General features: G+C 43.7%; 1 protein-coding gene across 1 annotated transcript in view; it reads left to right on the forward strand.

Annotated features, from left to right (window-relative positions):
* Positions 1-25780, forward strand: part of pard3aa (par-3 family cell polarity regulator alpha, a) — a 429242-nt gene that overhangs the window by 133426 nt on the left and 270036 nt on the right. Inside the window, exons 7-12 of the mRNA XM_079575903.1 lie at positions 596-676; positions 11193-11318; positions 17539-17775; positions 17895-18085; positions 20855-20994; positions 21224-21352. Of these exons, the coding sequence (XP_079432029.1) occupies positions 596-676; positions 11193-11318; positions 17539-17775; positions 17895-18085; positions 20855-20994; positions 21224-21352 (904 nt within the window). The remainder of the gene's footprint in view (positions 1-595; positions 677-11192; positions 11319-17538; positions 17776-17894; positions 18086-20854; positions 20995-21223; positions 21353-25780) is intronic.

Genomic DNA, 25780 nt, shown 5'->3' on the forward strand with positions numbered 1-25780 from the left:
CATGCACATTTCAGTTTTTTCATTTGAATAATTTGCACTGCATATGGACTTCAGTACATTAAAAAATATATGTTATAGAAAGAAAGCATTTTTACTAATCTTTACAATTAACTTCCATAATATGAACAATAAAATCTACATTAACCGAACAAAGCTTACATCTTCCTGAACGCACAAGCTCACCATGTATCTGCTTGATGTCTTTATAAACAAATGAACGCCCCCTGACTCACTTCCTTCACACTGCCACTGATTTTTCAATTAACGCCTTCTTTTCCCCGACACCCCGATTTTAATCACATAATTGCTCTCTCTATTGGCCCCTCTGCATTTGACCCGCGGGCGCAGCGCAGCGGGCCTTCGCTGACAACACAATAGAAACCCGTCAGCGGCCTGTCATGTCGCTGTCAGCTGACGTATCGGCTTGTTTTTGCATTTCCATGTTAACCTGGCCATTTGGTGTGCGTGCGTATGGAAAACGCTGAAGCCCCCCCCTCCTCCCCTTCTCTTGTGTCTTGACTGTGTTTTGGCCTTTTTTTAATTTTTTTTTGTTCCCCGGTGTCTGCGCACGGCTCATCCATCACCCCCTCGACAGGAGCATGCTGAAGCCGGTGGAGGTGTCCAACCAAGGCGGACCCCTGGGGATCCACGTGGTGCCCTTCAACCATGACATCAGGTAAATGCGGGGGAAATATGTAGAATGAATAAGAAAACTAAAAATGAATATGCTTCTAACACGATGACTTTATGAAGAATAACAGTTATGCCTTTGTTGTATATGACTACATATATAACAATGGTATATGTACAGTATATACAACAATCGCTATGGTTTTGTTTGTTCCACATTGTGCCCTAATGCAGGGGCTCCCAAACTTTTCAGGCCATGACCCCAAAAATATCAAAGTAACTACTTTAAAATGTTTTTGACACAAGAAATAAAATCAAGCAGCAGAACTTTAAAAGACTTAATGATTGAGATTTACAAGGTTAACTTTGTTTTTCTTGCTTTTATTCATAAATATATGCTGAATAATAAGCACACTGTAGAATTCTGCAACACAAATCCAACATTACAATGTTTCTCAATCAATCAATTAAGAAATCAAGTAATAAAGGTGAAGTGTTTGGGTGAGTTTGGTTCATCTACAAAAAAGAAAGAAGATATGGTTAAATCTCAGTACAAATATAAAGGAAAAAATAAATCAGAAACTTACAAACACTACCACACCTTGCGTTGACTTTGCTCAGATCCACAGCTGTCTTTGAGAATTTTTTGGACGATTTGCTGGATGTTGTTCAGGAATATCTCATTCCCGTGTTTGGTGAAGTGAACTCCGTCAGGAACAAACGATTGTTTGTGGAAGAATCGAATGTTGTTATGTTCCACAGCCTCACACTGGAGGTTTCTCAGGACCCGTCGGAGTTTGGAGTTTACTAGTTTGCGGCACTGCTCCATTTTGGGCGCTGCTCCGTACCTCCAGCGCTGTCTCTCATGGAGAAGGGAGAAGACAATGTTCATTTTGGGGAATTCCTTCCTTAGTCTCATTAAGTCCCTCTCCACTTGGGACACCAGTTCATTGGTGTCCACCAGACCGAGGTCGTTGCCACCAGCATGGAGGACTAGGACATCTGGCGGATCTTCTAGCTCAAGCAGCTCGTCATAGAACCGGGGCAGCACTCCAACCCATCCCATGCCGCCTTTCCCGAACCAGTGCACGCGAGCGTCAAGACCAAAATTGTCTCCGTACGTCTGCTGCGCCACAGGTTCAGCGCGGCAGACCTGACTGGCGCCAATGACCCAGACTTTGGGAGACGCTTTCTTGAAGACTACCCTTGGACGCTTGGAGCCTTGGTTTTGCTCCGATCCGGAGTCGTCAGTAAAGAGCTTTTTGATGACTTTATGAATATTGTCCAGGAATATCTCGTTCCCGTGTTTGGTGAAGTGAACTCCGTCAGGAACAAACAATTGTTTGTGGAAGAATCGAATGTTGTTATGTTCCACCGCCTCACACTGGAGGTTTCTCAGGACCCTTCGGAGTTTGGAGTTTACTAGTTTGCGGCACTGCTCCATTTTGGCTGCAGCTCCGTACCTCCAGCGCTGTCTCTCATGGAGAAGGGAGAACACAATTTTCATCTTGGGGAATTCCTTCCTCAGTCTCCTTAAGTCCATCTCCATCTGGGACACCAGTTCATTGGCGTCCACCAGTCCGAGGTCATTGCCTCCAGCGTGGAGGACTAGGACGTCTGGAGGCACTTGGTTGGACAGCTCTTGATAGAATCGGGGCAGGACACCGGACCATCCCATACCGCCTTTCCCGAACCAGGAGACGTGAGCTTTAAGGCCAAAGTTGTACCCGTAGGTCTGGAGTGCCACAGGTTCAGCGCGGCGAACCTGGCTGGCACCGATGACCCAGACTTTGGCAGGAGTTGTCTTGAAGACCCATTTTGGAGTTGGATCCTCTGTGGACAAGGAGAAAAAAGAAACACATTAGCTCATGTGTTTTCAGGCATTTTGGCATCAAGTAATGTGTTTATAGACATTCAGTTTACTTACCGTTCTGGGAACCATACTCCACCTTCCGTTTATATCTCGTCTGTGGCCTCTTTGATCCATCCTGGAAAGAAATGATTGCTTAGTGTTAATGTAAACAGACAAATAAAGAACAGTAGGTTTTAGTGAGAGATAAGATGATCATTTGGCATGGTTAACTAAATGATTCACAGCCATTTTCATAAACAAATCTGGTAAAGCACTGTAATGCTAAAGACAACAACACATAGCCTGCTACTTTACAGCCGACAAGGATCTATTTCTCCTAAAAATGTTGTCAGCGGCCTTTACAATACCACAACACAATTGTACTTTCAAAGCATATTCAAACAAGTCACGATATCTTACCCTCGGGACATAAGGGACTCCGTCTTGGGTTCTTCCAGCCATGTTGGCGTAAAATCCACCTCGAATGTTGCTCATTTGTGCAGTTGTTTGCTCAAAGTGAAGCTAAAACAATGTTTGACGTGCTCTGAAACTTGCTCTGTGAAAGTGCAGTGCTGCTAAACTCAATCCTAAGAGGGACAGAATCATGCAAATGAGAAGACGGTCTAATCACACCAGGGTGCAAACATTCCATATGGAACTATAGGTCACCATAGCAATGCAATCATGTCCGTATATGGATTTTCCTGTCTTTTCGAGCATTTTGACATATAAACCTACATTTATTTATAGCAGTTGAAGTATAAGTGGTAGTAGTAATCTTCAATGAAGGTATTCGAGTCGTCTTCTGTACTCAGTGGTTGAAGTCTCGAACGTTTCGCCTCTCATCCAAAAGGCTTCGTCAGCGAAAGCTAAAGTTCTGTTCAGGTCGCAGCCTAGATAAAGACCAAAAGGGGAGGGGTTGGGGTAGGCCCGGCTCCTCCCCAGAAACTACCGGTACTCTCACCTGTGAGTAAACACCTTTGAAGTAGAGCGTCTCTAACGACCGGCTCACTCCAGAGTATCGATGTGTCCTGATCTCTTCAAAGCTGATCACTGCTAATTACCTGCCTATTGTTCTGTTGATGGCTGATGTGCCGTCTCATTGGACTGGCAGAAACCGTCTGTCGGCGAAGGAGATTGGAGTAAAGTGCAGAAAGATTAAATCTGAGTACCCATTCCGGTTAATTCCGGAATTTTCTTTCTTGACAAAAATAGCTCCTTTTTTACTCCTCGTTCAAACCAACATTCTTCTTTTGCTAAGATTTTGACCTCTCTGTCCTCAAAGGAGTGGTTTGAGGCTTTGAGGTGGAGATGCACAGCCGACTGGGGGGCCGCTAGTGCTTTCTATTCGGTGTTGATAAAGTCTCTTCTGTAATACTTGTTTCGTTTCTCCAATATAGTGTTCTTGGCACTCTTCTTCTTTGCATCTAATAGAATAAACTAAATTGCTTTGTTTGTGACTTGGTGTTTTGTAGTAGTAGTGAGAGGGATTACTCAGACCAAGCAAAATACAGCTCAAGTTCAGTTTTTAATGAGGGAACAACATTATAACATAGAATTTTATAACAAAAGTAATTTTTTACTCCTGTCGCGTTAGCTTCCAAAAATACTTATACTTGGCTGTGTAATAAAACCAAATAAGGTCCTATATTAAATCCCATGTATGTCCAACCTTTTCCGGTTGCTGCAAAAACTGTGTTCTACTTTCTATTTTATTTATAATATGATGGCTGTATTGACGGAACAGTGAGGAGATGACAATGAGTGTACAGGGAGGAAGTAGGCAGGTAGGAAAAAAAGCAGTTTATTGAGCTATTTACTACTACTTTACATAAACAGCATATACGGAACACTTACAACACAGTTCAATTTTTCTGGAACCAAATCTGTATGTGCGACTCAGAGCATGTCAGTGCTATCAAATGAAAAAGTAGGCAGCACATTTGTGAGTAGTAAAAAGTTAATCTGCAGCCTTGTTTTATTACACAGGAATGTGTATCACAGATTTGCTGTACATAATTGGGTAGACCTTTTTGCATTGTCAGTAGAAGTAGCTGTAGTCGTCTGTAGTAGTGGTATGGGTAGCAGTAGGAATACTACTATCAGTGACACTAGATGTGGTGCAACAATAGCAGGCCGTTTCACCAACAATCTCTCTCCACATTTCAAAGCCAGGCCAGCTCTTTCTTCATCCTCTCGCTCAAACTTGATGTTGCTTCCTCCGCTTCCTCTCGTTTTATGTCTGGCTCTAGGCAATTCCTTTTTATTCTCTCTCTCTCGTGGTCATCTCCTCTGATTCTGACCACAGCAGGGCCCAACAGTGCTGATATCCAAGTACTCTCATGCACCCAGTGGGAAGGAGACCAAGGCATGAAAGCTACTCTTATGTTTCGGGTGGATTTTTTTCTTTTGCTTAAAGGCCTTGAATCCATTTTTCCACTTTCTCAATAGTGACAGAGATTTTATGTTTAAAACATTAGCTCATTCCTAATTTCTTCACAAGGATGAGTTTTAAGCACTTTCAGCAAGCAAAACAGGGCTGTACTGGCATGCTAATGCTGACAACAAGTGGTTTACGGCGCCGTGTAAACAGGCAGTAACCTCCCTCTCTCTCTGTACTGCTACTTTTTTTTGCCTTTTTCTGCACACTGCATTTGGGATTGCTGTGTTCCACATTTTTTTCCTGGATACTTTTGTACGTCTGTTCCGTTTTTTTGTGGGGATCAGAGTCCACAATTGTGAAAAAACTGAAAAAAGCAGCTTTTAAAAATAAACAGCTAGCTTGTCAGCTTAAACCCATTTGAGACTAACACATTTCTTCTTCTGAAACACTGAAGAGGCACCAAGAGCTCCCCACACCTGCAACACAATGGAGGCATCAAAAGCTACAGGAACAAAAAAGGGACAAACGGAGGTATCCGGGCAAGACTCACAGCAAAGCCACACATGCCTTCTATGGTTCTGGCTAATGGACATTCACTGGAGAATAAATCAGATGAACTCTTAAGCTTTTCCCAGAAGATGGTGAAAGAGTGTTGTGGAGCGGAGGGAGCTGCGCAGGAGGAGGAGGAGGATGAGGAGGAGCTGACCAGTGCAGGACACCATGCTCTGAAACAGGGACAAACCCAGGAGGCGGTGCACCCTTTCAGAGGATCAGAGGAGACTGAAGGCAGCAATCCAGGTTTCCTCCAGGTGCTACGGTTTCCCCGACCTCCAAACCCATGCGGGTCAGCTTGACCCACAGTGGTGGCGTGGCTCAGTTGCAGCGGCTCAGGACTAACACCTGAACACTATTTTGCTGTACGCTTGTACAATGTGATAGTACAGTACTTACTATCACTGCTGTCATTTCTGGTTTATATGATTGCTAAAAATACATTCACGTAGGTCATTTGGGTAAAGTGACTCAGCCAAGTACACAACAACAACAACAACAACAACAACAACGGCGGGAGCTGGATCAACTTGAAGACCTTCTTACAAACTTATTTCCATTGTGATTTGAAATAAACCAATCCCAAAGGAAAGAGGAAAGTGCTAATAAATTGGTGGTAAATTCGTTTTAGGTTGTAGGTTCACATCACATAAGCAAGACAGCGGAGATACGCAGTGTTGCAAGTGTGTCTTGAGATGGAATAAAAGTAATTTTCAGCATTGGCTCTTCTTTTTAAGCTAAGTGTCGCGGACAGAGGACAGGGCGAAGGAAGCGCGCTGCCTAGTTTATGGATATTTAAGGAAAAAGGGGACAGCGGATGTGTAATCAAACTAAAAGCCTGCTCTGAACACGGATTGCCGGACTGGCACGGCACCAAGGTGAACGCGACCACTCAGCGCTCGGGTTGAGTACAGGGAAGTGGGGGGTGGGGGTATGAGGAGATGAAATGGGCTGACATTTGGAGCCAGACGCCACGACTGTCATTGAAGATTGGCGCGGTGTCATTTCCCCAGCTCCTTAATCCCATAACTGTTTATAAGCAAGTGTCAGGAAACTATATTTAGCTCCAACCTTTTGACGAGTGAGTCCATCTGGGAGCCTGAGTCACACGGGGGGATGTGAGTGTGCGATGGGCTGCAGGGAGAGTGGCTTAGAACACACATAAACCTTTGACATCAGTTCAAAGACAAGATGAAGAATGCATGTTTTTGCCACAGCTGGTTTACTGGAGCGGTTAAGGCTTCAGTAATAGCTGACCAACACCTATGGAAAGCAGTGTTAAGAGTTTTGAAACCAATTATGTAAGCTTCTCAAAAGCTTTCTACTTTACAACATCAGCTGGATGAGCCACATGCTGGATGCATTTTCGGTTTGTTTTGAACATTGAGAACACAATCTGCAACCATTTAGGTAATGTAGTAAGTGGTGTCATCTTGATTGTGTTGAAATATCATCTTGGCTCTCACGCTCCATGCTCTAAATAAGTCCAAGTGTACTGTAAGTAAGAACGGCCTTTGTGATTTGCTAAATGTGACTAATAAAAGTTACGATTTACATTTGATTGCGCTTCATCTTGTTGCAGCCCTGACGCGCAATCCCCCGAGCGCACAGGTACGGGCTGTAGAAAGTGCCTGGGAGGGTGACATAATGTGTGATGTCAGTGTGGTACTGTGGAGCAGAACAGGGGGCAGAAGTGTCCGCAGCAGAGCCTGTGTTTGCAGCTCGCTGTCTGCCTGAGCGTGCTGTCTGACCTCCCTGGCCCCGGTCTAGACACCATGACAGCATGTGAGGCTAATGCATCCTGTCCCAGCACATAGCGCCCCGGAAAGAGGAGAGGAAAGGGTGTGGGGGGGGGGTTTAGGGCTTTGGGGAATATTGCAGGCTGTTGGTTTAAAAGGCTTTGTTTAGCTCGAGGTGCTAAAAAGTCGAAATTGTTCATGGCATTAAAAGGTTTGGATTAAAAGGCTCGCCAACCACCAGTGTTAAGAGTGCATGCGGTCTGCTGAACTTGGGCGTTTTACATGTTGTTTCATCATCCTAAACATACTATTTGGTGTTGTGTTTTGTTTCAGTCATGCATAGTTCCCTGCTGATAGTGCATGCACATTCACAGAACTGTAATTTCAGCGCTTAAATGACATGCAAACAATGCACTATACTATACTATACTACTACTATATGCTTAGAACCAATATGCACTCTTTTTTTCATTTCATTTACCCTGCTTCACACACTCCTCTCTTGCCAGCAGATTGTGCCGCTCCTACTAGAGCCATTTTCCATGTAATAAGGCAGCGGTGTCGAACTCGTTTCGGTCGAGGGCCGACATTCAGCCCCCACGGCAGGTCGGGGCCCCATATATTGTAAAGGACTGTGGCCTCACAAATAACAACAGCTTACACTTATTGCTCTTTATCAGCCTTTGTCACATGTTTCTCAAAGTGCTGCATAAAGTCATTATTCATTCACCCCACACTCAGTGGCAGTACGTTACTATTGTAGCTGTAATGTTCTGTTTATATCCTGACCTCCTATTATGTCAGCATCCTCTGCTGGACACGTGTGGAATTCTTTCCTTTTTTATATTTAAGCTGCCCTCTAGTGGCTGGAGTGAGAAAATTGGTTATTTCTTTAAAGATTCATAACTCATCCATAACTTCTCAAAGGGCCACATTAAATCATCTCGACCTTGACACATGTGTAATAAGAGCTAGTTTTCCTTTTCTTTACATGTTGCATAAAGCATGAAGATATCACAATATAGCTTTTCAGAAAACAAAGAATGCACCAAAAAGCTTTCGGAAATCCTATATGTGAACACTAATTTTTCCTAGTACTAATTTTCTCCATAACAAAAATCTATTTCGAACAAAACTTGTTCCTTTCAGGGAGAGAGAGGCAGAAAGGGGCAGTACGGCATGAGCGTAGTGGCTCTGTAAACAAGTAAAATACATTGGAAATGACAACTGTGCCATATATTCGTGTGTTTTGGGCAGATGTGGTCATTGATACCTGGCAACCCTGCAGGATGTTAAGCCGATTGTGCATGTTTGCGGCTGATGTGGGAAACCGGAGCACCTGAAGGAAACCATAATGAGGCCATGCACAGTTTTGTTATCACATCTTCAATCTTGTTCTGCCTTTGATTAACCAGATGTAACTTGAATGTCACATCAGTGCAGTCCTCGCGCACACAAGCAAAACTGTTTTTTGAAGCGTACAGCGCGGGACCACACACGCCTGGCCAGATGCTTTATTGGTCCAAATGAAGTCCACATTCCGTGACCGGTCTGCATTGTAAACACGGTGCGGACATAACCAGCGTGCACAAATGGAGCTGATTGGATTATTCTGTGATTAAAGCCACTAGATGAGAGCAGGTGGCCTCCTACTAAACATTTCAGCGCGATGCGGCCCAGCTGTGGGGTGGACTGACGCCAGGCAAAGGGCTTCTGGGGAAAGAAATGGAAGGTTTTATCCGTGATGTGACACTCATTACCAAAGGGAATCTTTTTTCCACAAAGATCTGCTTTTACAATACCCTGAAGGCTCCATGACAGGCCACAACATCTTAACTTTAGGCCCATTACTTTTCTGCGTTTCAAGCCACCAGTCCATCGTAATAACAGTTGGAATCTGCGACAAAGCTCTGAAAGATGTCACCTCATCCCTATCCTGCCGCTCGCTGCTGTGAATTCTGATGAGGGATCAACTCTCAGTCTGTTTTCTTTGGTCCCAAGTCGTACTCACAGTTGTTCTAGGGCCATATGAGAGAAGAGAAAGGCCTGACTACATGGGTACTACCTGTCAAAAATGTGACACATTAGCATTTGCATATTCCCAATAAAGTCCTGAGTCAAGATGTGATGAGAGTGTGGCTCTACACATTATGGATCTGATTACACAAATGTTCTGGTAGGACCTGTTTGGATGTGGTAATTTATTTCATCCTCTACAATCTCATAATCCATCATCACATCTGTTTTGTGCTCAATATGTGTTCAGCACAGCACCATCGATTGGCTAGCATTCCGTTAGCTGAAAGGGAACGCTTGTTATCTTGATTTTATAACCTTGCCGCCTGTAGAGGGTGCTTCAGGTCAATAACTCTAACGCTAACCCTAACCATAACCCTTTAACAGATTGCTCAACCGTTGGGTAAAGCAAACTTTATTGGCTCTAGTGAATCTTTCTTTATTGAATCTTTCACTTTATTGAATCATGTGCCGTTTCTAATGCTGCCTCTCTAACATTCAGTTCAAGTGTGTAATACTTAAAATATCCAGTTTGGACTAGTTTAGATTGGGGTTGTACTAGTTTGAACTGGTTTATGCTGGTTTGGACTGGTTTAGACATGGTCCGGGCTAGTTTAATCTGGTTTTGACTGGTTCAGACTGGTTTAGGCCAGGTTTGGACTAGTTTATTCTGGTTTTGACTGGTTTAGACCAGGCTTGGACTGGTTTATTCGGGTTTTGACTGGTTTAGACCAGGTTTGGACTGGTTTATTCGGGTTTTGACTGGTTTAGATCAGGTTTTGACTGGTTTAGATCAACTAAGAGGCCTATTTCCCTATTTTTAACAGGTCTGTTTGTCCCCCCAATGGTTAGAAAATACTAAAAAAGGGTGTAGTGGTAACATTAAAGAGCTAAATCTGTACTATTCTTTCTTTACAAAAGCATTATTTAGAAATGTCAAATATCGATGCTGAGGTATGCAAAATTATGCATGACATGTCCATTTGAACACAAAGTATCGGAATATTGCACCTTTTCTTCTGCTTTTTTTGTGCGGCTGATCAATTTTCAAACTTTCTAGTTAACAATGTGGTGTCTCGAGTCATTTTCTAAGCCTGAATAAAGCACACTCTTCTCATTGAAGTTTCATCGTGCTACAGAAACCAACTTTTGATATTTCGTCATTTGTTTAATTTCCCCGCGGAACATCTCCCAAACTTTCTCGCACTTTCATAAGGACACCATTCACTTGCACCGCAACAGTCTCCTCAGCACCTCAGGCATATGCCACCGCCGAGACGGCAATATGCATCTGATCTGCTCGCGAACGGTTATCCTGCGGGATTATGGGTAAAAGGGGGGGGAGTGTTGGTGGGGGGGTGTCTGAAGGTAAAGGTTGCTGTTCATTTTTTTTTTCTTTTTTTTTTTGAAGGGATTGCTGAGGCGGCAGTGCTGTGAAGAATCAGCATGGGTATTTATTGCGCGACTGTTGGCTCTCTTCTTAAGCCCCTCTGAGGGAAGCTAAAGCGTGATATGTGACTGCGAATTAGCTCATAGCCCTCGCTTCATGACGGCGTACAAAGCGGAGAAACTGGCTGACTCAACCGATGCGCAAGTTTGGGGGATGCGGTTTCTCGTGACTGCAAGGTTGTCAGAAAAAAAAAGTTTGAGAGGAGTCGACTTTCACTCACTCATGCTGTCACCAAGATTAAGCTACTTTTAAGATTCCCATTTTATGTCTGGTAGCATGGTATCGAAATGTGTGATAACATGGAATTTGAAGTAATTACATGGAAACTGAAAACACAGAAACACGTACTAGGAAAAATGTCTCCTTGGTAATATTATGAAAACTGGCTGCCAAAGTGGAGCAAAGCCTGTCTTGGTTGTGGTCCTTTCTAGCCTTTTTGAGAAGCTTCATTTTTACCATAGGTGTCCAAACTCCTTAATAATGTACAATTATGGGACGTCATCTCTGACATTCATGCTGTATGTTTTGGGCCTGCGTAAAGTTTCAGTCCACGCTGTTTGTGATTGGCAGGACCCACGGTTTGCTGGTGAACCGGCTGGAGCCCGGAGGTAAAGCCGAGCAGGAGCGTCTGTTCCAGGAGGGAGACACCATTGTCAAGATCAACCAGGCCGACATCAGGAACCTGCGCTTCGAACAGTGAGTTTGCCCAATCTGCTCTAGGAGTCTGCTGTAAACGGTAGAAATGAGTGTTTTTGAAATGAATTTTTTCCCGGTCTTAAAAACTGAATCTATATGTGCGCATCCTGAGGGGCGGGGTTTAATGACCAAACCTATTGTTTAAAACAGTCCAAAGCTGTGGCACCCCGAATTGTACCCAAATAATATTTCTTATGACCTAACTCTCTGACCAGACAAAGCTCTGGAGACCACTTGCAATTTCTGGACCCTGGCAAGTTGGGAACCACTGTTTTACTTGAAATAGACCTGGTTTCCGGTCGGCAGTAGTTAATGTGCCAATACAGGGTTATCGTCAACAATAGGTTAACAAATATATAAACAAATATTGATCACCTTACCTGCTTTCAGTTTGTCAACAATCATGAATGTGAAAATGTTGATTCAGTATCATTGCAGTTTATCAGTTTATTTAAACACACCGGCTTCTCTGAACTGTGTCTTTATGACCCAGAGTCCTCCAAACCCAAACCCTCTGCTGCTCCCTCCTATTGATTCATGGTGCGTTTAATTTTCTAAAGTGGAGCGCAGATATAAGCTTGGGTCACCGTGTATTTTAGCTCCACCTGGGTTCGACATGAGGTGTAATTATTACCTTGCATCATGGAGGCTCACATCCAGACACATGAAGGGCCGAAATTTATTCCAAATCCTTCACACTGATTTACGTTGCCTTATAGCGTATGGTGCCTTTAGGTTTTAAGCAAGCTGACGCATAGAATAAATTTATTATGTATATATCATAAGTACACTCTCATTCATACACCAATATATGCAGACACTGGATCTATGATTTTTTTTTAAATTATTTTCCACATTTTAAACAAGGTCAAATAAAACAACAAAATCTCTTCAATCTCCCAACAAATCTGGTCTTTATTCATTTTTCCTTACCTTACTTTTTTACCATTGTTTAATTTTAAGTTTTTAAGTCTTTTATGTTTTATGAGTGAATGTTTGACAGTGCATTTTGAGCTACGTTCACCTTTTTTTTCCAATGTGGTTTTATTCTGCAAAGGGCAAATAAACTGTTTCTGAATCTGAATTTGTCAGGGGTCACCGCAGCATATCAGCCATCCCGAAAATGTCATTGCCCAATCATACATAAACTGCTACTATCTGTCATTCTCAGGATCTCCTACCATAGAAAGTAGTGAAGCACGGCCTGTTTTTCCCCTTTCAGAGCAGAAAATAATAATCAGAAGCAGCGCCTGCTAACTGCTAACCTGCTAACTAAGTAGCAGTGGTCTGTGAGGATTTTTTTTAGGTTCCTGTAGGTTTAGCAAGCCAGTTAACTTAACAATAACTCTCAAATACTAGATTAACATAAAAAGGGAACTTTTCTGGTTGTGCGAGAGCCTGACTAGTCCACATGACTGTGCTTTAAGGCAGCTTGAAGCTTTTCTTCTGATTTCACAAGAGACTGCTACTTAGCCTCAATAGTTGTAGTGTCACCTTTGTGGCATATTTTGAATATATTCCTTCACTGCACTTAACTTAACGGTGGTATTGGACCAAAAAGAGTCACTAACATGCCCCATTATGACATGTGTTAAAATCCACTTCCTGATGGAGCTAGCTGACAGTAGCTAAGGGGGCGGGGCTTTTGCGAAATGCAGCCTGGGTGCTTACCGAAGCACCCAGGCTGGGCTCGAACAGGCAAACTTCCTATTCTCAGGTGAATGCTTTGAGTCCATTGATTCACAACTGTAAGGGATGTGCGAGTCGATACCAAAGCATCGATACTTTCAATGCCAGACACCCTAATTTCAGAATCAATACCAATGTGGAGGAGAGTAGAGAGATCTAATCTATACTTACAGTGTACACCATGCATTAATGTGACAATGGATTGTTCTGCTGCTCCCATGGCATAAAGAAGCTACAGGCACGTGGTTTATAGAATTTACAACTTAATAATGTACACAAGAAGCAAAAACAATGTCATCGACTGAAGATTCTGGAATCCGTATCGGCTCATGATTGGAGTTGAAGAGAAAATGCAGAAGCTGGTATCACACATCCTTAAGCCCTAAACTAATTTTCGACTCGTTATAGAGATACACTTGGTCTCCTTAATAGCATTGCAGTAGTAATAGTATGGTATGTTCGCAGACTTTGACTCTTGCGGTCTTTAGAACATATTTCGAAACCTTTGTTACAACAAGTGCCTTTCCCCTCCATGTTTTTTTTTTTTTTTTTTTTTCAGACTCTAAAGCGTCTTACCACCCAGATCCACCGGGGATAGATATTTTGTCGCGCTTTTCTTTCTCCCACCTCCTGCTGGGTTGCACGCCTCAGCGGCACCCACATTGTGTATTCCGTCGTGTTATTGTGCTTTGGAAACGAATCCGACACTTTAAACTTTTCTCCCTTACCCCTCGCGGCTTCTGCTGATTGCGAGCCAGACGACAATTTAAAGCAACAGTCTAATCTCCTTTAGATTGTTTTGCATGGGTAAATATTTTGAGGCGCATAATCTAAGCGAATGTAATGATGCATTGATGGGGTAATTTATTATTCAATCAGGCTCATGCGGAGGCTGATTATTCGAGAGTATTTGTGTGCAAACAGCCCTCAGTCTGCCCAAGTGAGTGATTTGGGGCGAATTTGCATAATAAATAATACATATCAAAGAGGGCGCACCATCAAGGCGAGGCTTACTGCCACTTGTGCTCATGAGCCGTTTGACAGCGATTGAATGAAGAGCTGTCGATGAGGTGGCGGCGGCTTACAGCTTGTCAGAGGAATGAACGAGACTCTAATGGCGCTGTGGAGTTGGACTTAAGGCTGCTTTCTCCGTTTTTAAAGATGTCTTTTCAGTCCATGCATGGCTCTTATGGTAATGTTCGCACAATGCGCTTGTAGTGGTTTAGAAAGGCTCTAGTATTGAGCTTAGTTCGACTTAAGCTGCATATCAGGACACAAACACATATCTGTAACATGCGCTTTCTTATTCGAAAGCGAAGAGAATAATTCAGTGGATGGAGGATGCACTAGCCCTAAATGGAGTGCGTTCACATTACGTCACAACATTCTCACAGCCTATAATTAAAAACTGAGTTGGCGTAGCTAGCAATTCTGATCGTTTATAGTTGATAATGTATCTCATTAATGGCTGGACCTATCCGCATGAAACAAAAAATAACTGTTGAGTCATGAAGGTGTCCAAAAGTAGAGACAATATTCGTAAATGATGTGCTTGATATTGGCCTGATTCAGCCATAAGATTAATGTGGCAGGTTTGTGAATCCAGTCATTACAAATAATGATCTGAGAAAACATTTGGACATTTTCCCAGAACTGTGTCTCTACCGACACTAGCTCCCAACCCATTAGAAGTTGATTCGGAGCAAGCGACACTTGGAGAGAGTCCCTTGATGTTAGTTTTCTAACTGGTTTCAGCCACAGGATGGAACAATCGAGCTCATTCTACCCCCGTACTGGGTAATCGTCTTAAGAAGGAAACATATACAAGTGTTACATCGCGTAGAATGTTTTCATATTTAATCAACATTACATTTGGTCCATCAATCATGTTACAATCAAAACATACCCTTACTTTATTGCAGAGACAGAGTAGGAACAGGATGGTTGAGTAGTTAGAATTCTCGTCTTTTAGCTAGAAGGTCCTGGGTTTGATTGCCAGATCAGTTGGAGCCTGTCTGTAAGAAGATGACGCCAAAACAAACGCAAATGTGAAACAGCATTTTTTTTCCCCCCTACATTGTAGCATTTTCACGAGCATTGTCACGAGCGAGTGCCTTGATCGAAAAATTCAAAAAACTCAACTCAACAAGGCTTTCAAAGACCACTCTACCCGTTTGGAGGACCCTATCTGGATTAACTCATTGCACGTTTTAGGTTTTAGGCTTTGATAGCGAGACTGTGCTGAAGGGGTTTTGTCAGGCAATACCAGATCCTCCTTGGTCCTCACTCAAAGTTTGGAAGTCTGTCACACTCACCAAGGATAAAACAACATACGTGCTGTTAATGAGGCACCCCACCGAAGACCTCATTTGTCCATCATTATGAAGCGAGTCTCATTTTCCTCAGGACTAGTCTTATATCTCTGTCCTTGGTCTAGATTAGTATACCTATATGCAGCACTAGGTAATGAGGGCTTGGCTGCAGGAGGTGTGATTGCTGGAATCCAAGCCCTCCCGTTGTCCCCTGGACCCCTCTGGCTGCTCCTCGCCTCCCCTCACAGCCAGCCTATCTATATGCTAAGTACCCCCGCCGTGGCAGTCTAAACAATTCTACCGCTCTTGTCTCGACTTATTTGGCCCCAAAAGTCACACGTGGGCGGCTCGGCGAGTGTTTGGTCTTCTGCATTGTGTACCTTCTTCAGAACGAAAGTGAGCCGCGATGCTGTCGTGTGCTTACTTTGGAAGCTCATCATGGGGGATAGAAGGATCTGGCGATGCATCTTTCATTATCTGAGTCGGGATCGTCTGGTCTGCTCTAGTGTGTGCGCCTGTCCAGCCCACGGCAAACACTCAGGGATTTTCAGCGTCTTGGTCGCCTTGTCGAGAGCTTACCTCTATAAATAAATAAATATGCAAAGTAAATAATAGGTTTTGGAAAGAAGCAACTGAACGGAAAATCCACATATGTAGAGCCTTATATTTTGTTTGGGATTAGGGTCGCAAGTTTGCAATAGAAATCTTGTGGATTAGGATGTTTTCAACTGGCAACACACTTGCTTGATTGTGATTGGGTAGTGAGACCACTTTTTTATACAATTGGCAGATTTTTATTTTAATTATTATTTAGTCAGAGAAGCCAGTGAACTTCATGACAGTTTTTGTTTCATTTGTATAGGCCCAGCAGTCTTGAAATCACACTAAACATTCACATACTTCATAAAAGTATAAGCAACAACCCTAACTCTAAATCATGAAAATCTGTCAGAATAACTATGTACAATGTCACAACAGCTGCTTTTTGACAATTGAAAGTCAAATCCGGATTAGTTACCCGGGAGGAGCTCGGAGTAGAGTCGCTGCTCCTTCATGTCGAAAGGAGCCAGCTGAGGTGGCTAGGGCAGCTGTTCCGGTGGGACAAAGCCTCGCGGTGGGACAAAGCCTCGCGGTGGGACAAAGCCTCGCGGAAGGCCCAGGGCACGCTGGTGGGACTATGTCTCCGAGCTGGCCTGGTGTGGCCTTGGGGTCCCCCCAGAACAGCTGGAGGAAGTGTGTGTGGATCGGGAAGTCTGGGCATCTCTGCTGAGACTGCTGCCTCCGTGACCCGGCCCTGGATAAAGCGGAAGAAAATGGATGGATGGAAATCCGGATTAGTGATTGGTCTGGAATGTGTTCACAGGGTGCAGTAACAGCATTAACCAGCAGGGGCCGGTATGTCAATGTTGGATCGAAACATGGAAGTAGACCCTAATATTACCGGCTTTCATAATGACATATAACGCTTAGCTCAGAAATTGACAGGCGACACTCTCAGGAGATTTATATGAAATCGCCGTTATTGTTATGAATCCTACTTCCACCAGCTGCATTTGACTGCGGAGTCAAATGCAGCTTTGAGTGTGTAGAATAGTGCTATTTTGCCACTTATCAATCACATATAATGCATTTATGAAATATGTTCCTTGCTTTATAATAGTTTGATTAGGCACAGGCGCTCACCACTCTGCCGGCTTATCTCTCAGGTCCTATCCTACGCTGGTAATTACATATTATCTCCATTCCCTTCTATACAGCGATGCAGCGAGCCATCATGTGGTTCATACTCCAACATACAGCGCCTCTGAACATACATATACCCCTCTTATCTTAATAAATCAGCCAAGTTATCATAGTCCATTAAAGAAACACTGCCTTATCGGCGGAGCTAAATGATTTCTCTGTGTGTGACCTCCTGACCTCTCTCCTTCCCGGACTGGTTCTTCAGAGAGGCTTGGCATTGCCGGCTAATTCTCTTCCATGTGTTCAACGCATGTTGCACTACATGGATGAAGTACAGAAAGTAAATGGATAATGTGTATGAAATGTGTTCAGAGCGAGAATCAAACTGCTGACCTTTGGATGTGTTGTTAGTATAGTCCAAAGTGGTACATATTCTATCACTCTGCTTTATTTCATTTACAGACAATGACAATGAACACGATAGTTATTAAATAAACCAATAAATGGCTATATCTTTCCATTCTTTCCTCTTCCAGGGCCCAGAACATCTTCAAGCAAGCCATGCGATCACGCTTCATCCTCTTCCATGTGGTGCCCGTGTCCTTGAAGAAGCACTTTGTGGTTTTCATAGGCCATGGCGAGATGAGCCCGCCCCAGCCCAACAGGGTGCGCTTCAGCCAGGAGTCCCAGCTGAGCGGCGGGACGAGATCCAGCCTGGCGGGTGCGTTACCAACGCAACGGCCCGCAGCACCGCCACTCAGCTTCAACCACAAGTGAGTTTTACAAGTCATGGATGTCAACGATGAGTGAACGAGGCTGCCTTTATTTTAATAGTAAGCAGTTATTGTACTTTTGTCCGTTTTGAAATGTATTTGTGCCTGCTGTCTTCCAGTAACCATCCCGCCCCACTGTCAGGGAGTACCCCCGACACGAGCCGCAGATACTCCACTCTACCCCCCAACATGGTGTCCAGGACGCCCTCCGCCAACTCGCCCACGCTCCAGCGCCGAGTCAGCACGAGCGCGGCCACACACTCCTACATGAAGACCAAAGGGCGGCGGTTCAACGTCCAACTCAAAAAAGGTACATACCTGCCGAAGGCTTCTTTGTGCTTTCTTTCAGAAGTTTGTTTCTGCTCTCTTTTGCTTCAGCCGACAGAAGACGTTTGGTTTAAAGCTGGCATGCAGGCCTTAGCTCAGAGCTGGGGGGAAATAGTGAAACTGCAGTGCCGACTCTCTCCAGGGAGGTGCACTCAAAAGCTGCGCTGAAATGCTTGGCCGGTTAACTCCAACCAGTGCAGTTCCTTCTCAGCTGCTGAAATATGACTTCTCTATTAGAAAGTTTCCAGTTTTCTTCTTCACAGTAGGGAGTTCAAGAATGGTTACATTTTACTCCAATATCTTGCTTCACATGCATTGCTAGCATGCTTATTGCCATTAACATTCCCCAAAAAGTGCTCATTCGGAACAAACTTTAGAACTTCTCTCATCTGTGATCAAAAGACGTGGATAACGTTGATAAGATAGCGTTGTTTCTCAATCTACTATGTGATTTTCTTTTGTCATTTTCTAAGTTTTCATAATTGGGTAATAAGCCAGTAAGCCAAGTTTGACGGACCATTGGGGTTCTCTAACTGTTGATCCTTGTAAAGAGCAGGAAAAGGGTGTAGTCTGGCTATCAAGGCTCGGGAGAACATGCAAACTCCACACAGAAAGGCCATCACAGTCCAGGAATCGAACCCAGGACCTTCTCTCTGCGAGACTAGAGCGCTAACCACTCAATCACCATGCTGCCACCGCTACAAGCTGTGCACACTGGTGGAAGTGACATGTTCTACTTCTCTTGTTTGGCCAGGACACATTAGGAGCGCTCATACTTGATGGCATAGCGACAAACTCTTTGACAGTCACTAAAACGGTTTCTCCTCATTTAAAAAAACGTACCGAGCTTCAGCGTTAACTTCTTGAAATAAACATAATTACAGTGCTGTTAAAATAGTAGCATGGCAGCCATGACAACCACACGTACCTGTTGTTGTTCTCGAGTTTAATAGAAGCTTTAACAACTTAACTTTCTGACTCTGTATTCAACCCCCTCATCACCTCCGCGCCTTTCGTACCTGTGTTCCTGCTTCATCAACACAATCGCTGTCAACCGCACGACACTCTGACAGGCAGACAAACCAGGGGAAAAGTAGGTCATAACGAACCGCCGGGTACTGACAGCTCCGCACTATGAAAAGCTATACCGACACGAATACTAATCACTATTGTTAGCACAGCCTTCACTCAAACTTTCATGCCCAACTGCGGCAAAGTTCTGCACGGAGAAACGGCTAATTCTTTATAATGATGTATGAAGTGCCGCTCTGTTCACTGTGGCATATCGACTTTTACCTGTAGATGTGAACGAAAATAAATAGACAATGGAGGTCACGTAGAACCTTGAAGACTCGTCTGAACCATTAGAAGAATGTTAAATCCAAGTGTCTTTCAGGACCAGAAGCCAGTGCAACAATCTTAGTGCAGGATTACAGGAATACACTGGTTTTATAAATGGTAGACCTGATTTATTAGTTCCTGCCCCAGTTCAGTTTTTCACATTCACGCCCGTGCTTCTCATCTGCACTTCTGATCCCAAATTTTGCAGCTCTCTGGTTTTGGTGATAGAGGAAAATGAACACCCTTTAAGGCCTGTGACGATAAAAAAAAAAAAAAAACCGCTGCAGCACTTTTCTGGCTTTTGAACAGTGCGGAACGGCCTAGATGTACTGAGTATTGTTATCATCGCGCTTGGCTTTGGATAGTTGGCTCAAGCGATCGGGAAACTTAGCTCCGATACCCTGACAGGGGCGGTGGTTTTGTTTTGTAAGGCAAGTTCGTGAATAATGGAAACGATCCAAGCAAGAAAACAGGCCTATTTATTTATTTCAATGACCAGCGCGCCTTATTGAATTTAAGCATATCCACTTAAACGGTTTCTTAACAGAGTCATATTTTTATATTATCCTCATGCCTCGGCTGACATTTGACATAAACAAATGTGGTCTGGAGAAAAGGTCAGGCATGAGATGGTTGTATTTGTTTGTCACTGTAATTGCATATTTCTGTTAGCCCAGTCAGTCATATTAATCAGTCGAACAGGAAAGGTTACCCCTAAAATCCAATGCAAATCACTTCAACATACAGCAAGAGATTTCACATTTGTACAGCCACAGCAGTTAGGAAAAGTCTGTTCAGGATTCTCCCACCAAAACATGCATATGAGGCTAATCCTCCATCTAGGTACCCCCTGACAAGCCCACACTCCGATGTAGCGTGTGTTGTTTCCTTGACCCATGCGGTTGGCTTCTGTTTTAAAGACCGAAAACAAACCGTAGCCATCAATCCCTGTAGGTTTATTCTCGGACATGACCAGCCTTTAATCATCAACGCTCAATTTTGGTTCATAAAATTCAGATTATTTTTGGACTTTGAGGGTTTTCGACATGGAGGCGACACACCCTGGAGGCAAACCGCAGCTCGTGTTTAGATAGAGGGACGTAGATGCATACAAAGTACAAGCCATCGAACTGTGGTCTTTGCTCCATTTAGCAACCAAGGAATCAATGGTCAGGAATCTGGGCGCTAACTGGGATATTTTCTTGACTTGTTGGTTCTGCGTTCAACTCATGGACTGGCTGGGGTCTTTCTGTGTCTTCCCAATTTGAGGTCTGAATCTTACCCATGCACAAAATAGCAGTATGGAATAGTTTGACCACTGGATGGAACCTTTTAAGCTTTTGTCAATATCTTCATATTTGTACTTGGAAGAAAGTTACCAAATGTTATTTCTCTGACTTCTTATATTTAGGTCAAGAGGGACTCGGCTTCAGCATCACCTCCAGAGATGTTCCCATTGGAGGCAGTGCTCCCATCTTTGTAAAGAACATCCTTCCCAAGGGAGCGGCAATTCAAGATGGCCGACTCAAAGCAGGGGACCACTTGCTAGAGGTGGGTTCAAATTTCTATTCATGACATCTACACTTTTCAGTTATTTATTTATTTATTTTCTTAATTTCGGACTGCAGTCATTTGCTATTACTTCTATTAGTAACTTTATTTTATTTTCATTATAACAAAATTAAAACAAATTAATCCTGCACCCACGTCTGTCTACAAAATGGTTTCTGACATCAAATGATTAGCAAGAAAGCTTAACTGGTGCTAACTGTGTGTGCAGGTGAGTGGAGTGGACCTGAATGGGAAAACCCAGGAGGAGGTGGTGGCCCTGCTCCGAGCGACCCCCATGGGCGGCATCGTCAACCTGCTCGTCACCCGCCAAGAGGACTCCCTGCTACCCCGAGAAGTGGTCAGTGGAAACATTCAATAAAACTTGTAATTTTCCCCTAAAAAGCGTTTCAAAAATACGCGATAGAGAGGTTTCTTTGTCCATCTTTTGTGCCAGTCTCAGACAGGCTCCATGGCGGGTGACTTTGGCAGTGGGTGGGCAGATGGCCAGGCCCTGCCTCCCCCCCCCGGCCTGTGACTCTGACAGGCTGAGGCCATCCTGGCACTGTGGCAGAGCCAGAGGCCATGCTCGCCAACCTCCCTTTTACCCACAATCCTCTGCCTGGTGCCTGCACCCTTAACCCTCTCATCTGAAGATTAGCCGGCACATGGTTTATTTTTGCTTCATCTGCAAAAAATACACCGTTAAGGACATCGTGAACTTTGAATATGACCTTCTAATCCTACAATACTTTTAAGTGGCACTTTTTTCCAAAAAGTGCCACTTAAAAGTCATTTATCCCTGCTTGGGAGAATCTATGCATCTTAGAAGAATTCCGTAAATATTTATACCTTTGCCTGTTTTTCATCTACAAAACTGTATTATTTTGCTTGTTTACAAAGTCTGTATCAATCAAACATTTCAATCGTCCAAACATTTCTCTCAAGTCTGTGTTGATTACTGAAGCTCCACCAGATGTACGTACTGTATCTGTGACTCCTCATCATATTCTAGCACCACCCACGGACACACCTGGTGGAGCTTCAGGGGCCAAACACGTACGGGTGGAAAATTGGTTCTATTTTGAGGAATGTGTCTTGTGCATTTTCCCTGGCGCGCTTTACGCACAGCTCAGTGTGGCCGCTCCAGTTCACCTTCACTGAAGTCTATGTCAGGAAAGTCCAGCTATTTTGATCAGACTTTATAACTGTAAGTCTGCCTGAATGGTAAATGGTAAATGGTCTCAACTTATATAGCGCTTTTCCACCTACATTAGGCACTCAAAGTGCTTTACAGCAAGGATCCACTCACCCATTCATACTCTCATTCATACACCAATGTACGCAGACACTGGGGGCAATGTGGGTGAAGTGTCTTGCCCAAGGACACAACGACAATGTGCACTTTCAGGAGGAAAGATTTGAACCCCCGACCTCCGATCATGAGACGACCATCTCTACCATCTATGCCACTGTCGCCCCGGAATGTTCCCGGAGTCCTGTTTACATCTTTTGTAGGGCTGGTAGTACCGTAATATTATCAAAAACATTGAAGTATCAAAATCTTATATCTTTTTTTATTGCTGATATTTTCCCTATAACCCCATTTTTTTTTCCTTTTTCCCCAATTTCCCCCCCCTATTAATTCCTAATTTTCCTCAATTTTTCCTTAATTTTGTCACAATTTCACCCAATTTACCTTCTTTTTCCCCCAAATTATTATTATTTCTGGGGATGAACACGATATTGTAAATTTGCAGAGCTTACACACATTATTGTTCTGTTTTCTGGTTCTAGACGACACATATTTTAGTATAGGTATCGGAAAAAAGCACCGTTCAGGTATTGATATCAAAAAACAAATATTGTTTAAGTTCTGGTATCAGAAAAAAAATGTAACAGTAGCCAGCCCTAATCTTTGGTAATTGAAATATATTGTCTTCAACATTGTTGGCTTCAGACGGATGCCAGCAGAAGGCGTCAGACCCGTAACTGCACTAGTACTCGCTACATGCTCATTACATGGAACGCGAGAGTCTAAGTTAATTTTTCATCACTGGCGCCTTTATGAACACTCTGTCTTCCTTTTGTAGCGGCAGTGCTCTCACAAATCTCAATAATCCCTCCAAGTCGGTTCATAAAAACTAGATAAGGAGGCCAGGGCTCTGCCGCTGACAGTTATTGCAAATAAAAAATTGTAAAAGGAGCTACTACAAAATTGCCCGGCGCAGTCGCACGCTCACACTGACTTGCTGCACTGAACTGTGCAGAGAGGCGAGCTTTCTTCATTTATTCTGCACACGCTGCCAATTTTTGCCAATGGCCTCTCCGACCATCGCCAGTCACTCGGTGAGAAAACATACTTGTGGACACAGTGGCAGTATACACTTTCGAGAGAGGTATTCAAATCATAATGTGGATGGAGCGGCAGAGTTTGATACTTGAACCTTGGATATTCTTGCTGTGAAGAAACTTTGCTAACCACTTTGCCACCACACATAACCCTCCCGATACACGACACCGTTGCCCATCCTAGCAAGCAGACTTTTATGCACGGCTGGTATTTATCTGGCGCTGCGCCGAGCCGTTTGTGCTTAGACCTGCAGGTTTTGTGAAGACGAGCCGCGGTCTTCCCTGTAATAACTCAGTCAAATGTCATGCTTCAACGTGCAACAAGCAATGGCTCCTGTCAGAGAGAGAAAACAGCGCTTTCATCCGCTATCTGCGCTGTCAGCAGTGATGGACCGGCCCCGTAATTCACCTGTTGTGTGGGAGAAGACAGCAAAACAGAGGCAATGACTTAGTTAATGTATTTTCAAAGGTTGCCAGGGCTCATTATGCGCACATAGGTGCTCTGACAGTAATTGGAACTCTCGCTATGGATGCAAACTTTGGATTGGCACAAAAGGGGGGAAATATGCAAAATTAGGTCACATGAAGCGCTCCAAATGCTTGATGTCATTAGGCCGTTTCTTCCAAATTTGTGTAGGCGACTAGGCGCATCTGCATAACAAACATACAGCACCTAATAAGATGAGAGAATGCAACCAAAAATAATAACACTCAGTAACATTCATGTTTGTCTGAAGGAGAGGACCATCTCCTCCTAAGTCCATGCACCTTTACACAACTGTCCTTCACTGCAAAGCATGACAGCTATTGTTTTAAGCATTGTGTTAATGGATTCACCTCTGCCCATGCTGCCTCATAAAATACCAATGGAGAGGTGTCCGAAATGACTTTAATAATACTTGAACAATGCATAATAAAGGACCTTTAACATTTAATGCAAGCCCTTGATCTGCAGCCGCTGTTAAGGACTGTTATATTTTAATCATTAGAAAAGGTTTACCCAGTCTGACCTCTAGCTGTGTCAGACTTTGGCAAGTGCCACTCTTTAGTTTCTTCTTCATACTTCCGAAGCCTAAAAAGTAGTGATGAAACTTCAAAGTCATCAGGCTGTCAAATCCTTGTAGTAAAAGTATCTTAGTTTTAACTTCAGCAGACAGACCATAAACGTCAAGATTAGGAATGCACGGTTCAGGTTTTTCTTTTCTTTTTTCAGCCTTCGGGGCCCACCCTGAGCCGCCCAGGAACGCTGTTTCTATTTTGACAACCCAGCCCACAACCATCAAAAGTTACGCATTCGGTGCTTGAAAGTGTCCTAAAACTGGCAACAAGATGCAAATCTGCAAGAAGCAGCAACGAGGCATTGTAAGGAGAAAAAAAGAAAGAAACTTTGGTTTTGATTTTTCCTAAATGAACGGTGCTGACGTGTCTCATCCCCTTGCTCTCTCTAAATAAATTATGGACACACGGGAAATTGGGCTCCATGAAAGCATTCTCTGGATCACAAGCTGCAAAATGTTGCCGTTTTATGAAAATCCAACTCATATTTACTTCAAAAGCCTGCGGTAAAGATGGTGCAGTTAGAGGTGGCAAAGATACACTCAAAGGATAATTTCGTAACCTGATCATGCTAACACATGAAAGTACCAGGTTATCTTCCAAGCACATTGAGTGGCCTTATGTACGAAATGCTCAGTATAAATAAACGTGCCTTGCCTCTTCTCAGGTGCTTATTTTCAGTAGTTTCAGTAGGTTCTGTTTTGGCAGTGGTTCCAGTTTCGGCCATCATCGTAGTTTTATATAGCTAATATAAGCAAATCCTGTTACTCTCGAGGATCCTGGCTCAACATCTGAATCCCCACTTCTTTTAAGACTTTGCTCACACTGACCTGGTGAGCCCCAAACTAAGCATTTGCACCGAATAAACGGGCCGCTCCCCACATCCCTAACAACCCGTCTTACTGCCAAGCTCCATATTTCTCATCCGCGCTCACCCGTGTCGCGCAATAAGGCCTTGATTAGATCTTCTCAGCCATTGCCCCATCTCCCCGACGCAACAGCACGCAGCAGACGTTTTTCTTTTTTTCCTTTTCTTTTTTTTTTATGTCTTTGGGCTTTATGGAGTGTGGCGAACAAATAGCCTGGTGAATCCTCTGTTGTAACACGGCCGACCACATAAGTGCAATCAAACAGTGCATTAAAACCCGCTCCTTATGATCATATCGCGCTCGTCTCAGATCCATTAGCAGCTATATCTGCCAAGCTATGAGACGCCTAATTGCGCGATTAATTCCGGGCCCTGATTGATGTGACAGCCAAATTTTACGGCTCGCGTGCGCACGCTGGGGAAAGTCGACGCAAAATAGAAAAGTGGCAATGTAGTTGACAGTTTTAGCAGATTAATGGGCTGCTTTTTTTTTTTTTTGGGACGTCGCGATGA

Source organism: Gobius niger, assembly GCF_951799975.1.
Source record: "Gobius niger genome assembly, chromosome: 18".
Taxonomy (NCBI): domain Eukaryota; kingdom Metazoa; phylum Chordata; class Actinopteri; order Gobiiformes; family Gobiidae; genus Gobius; species Gobius niger.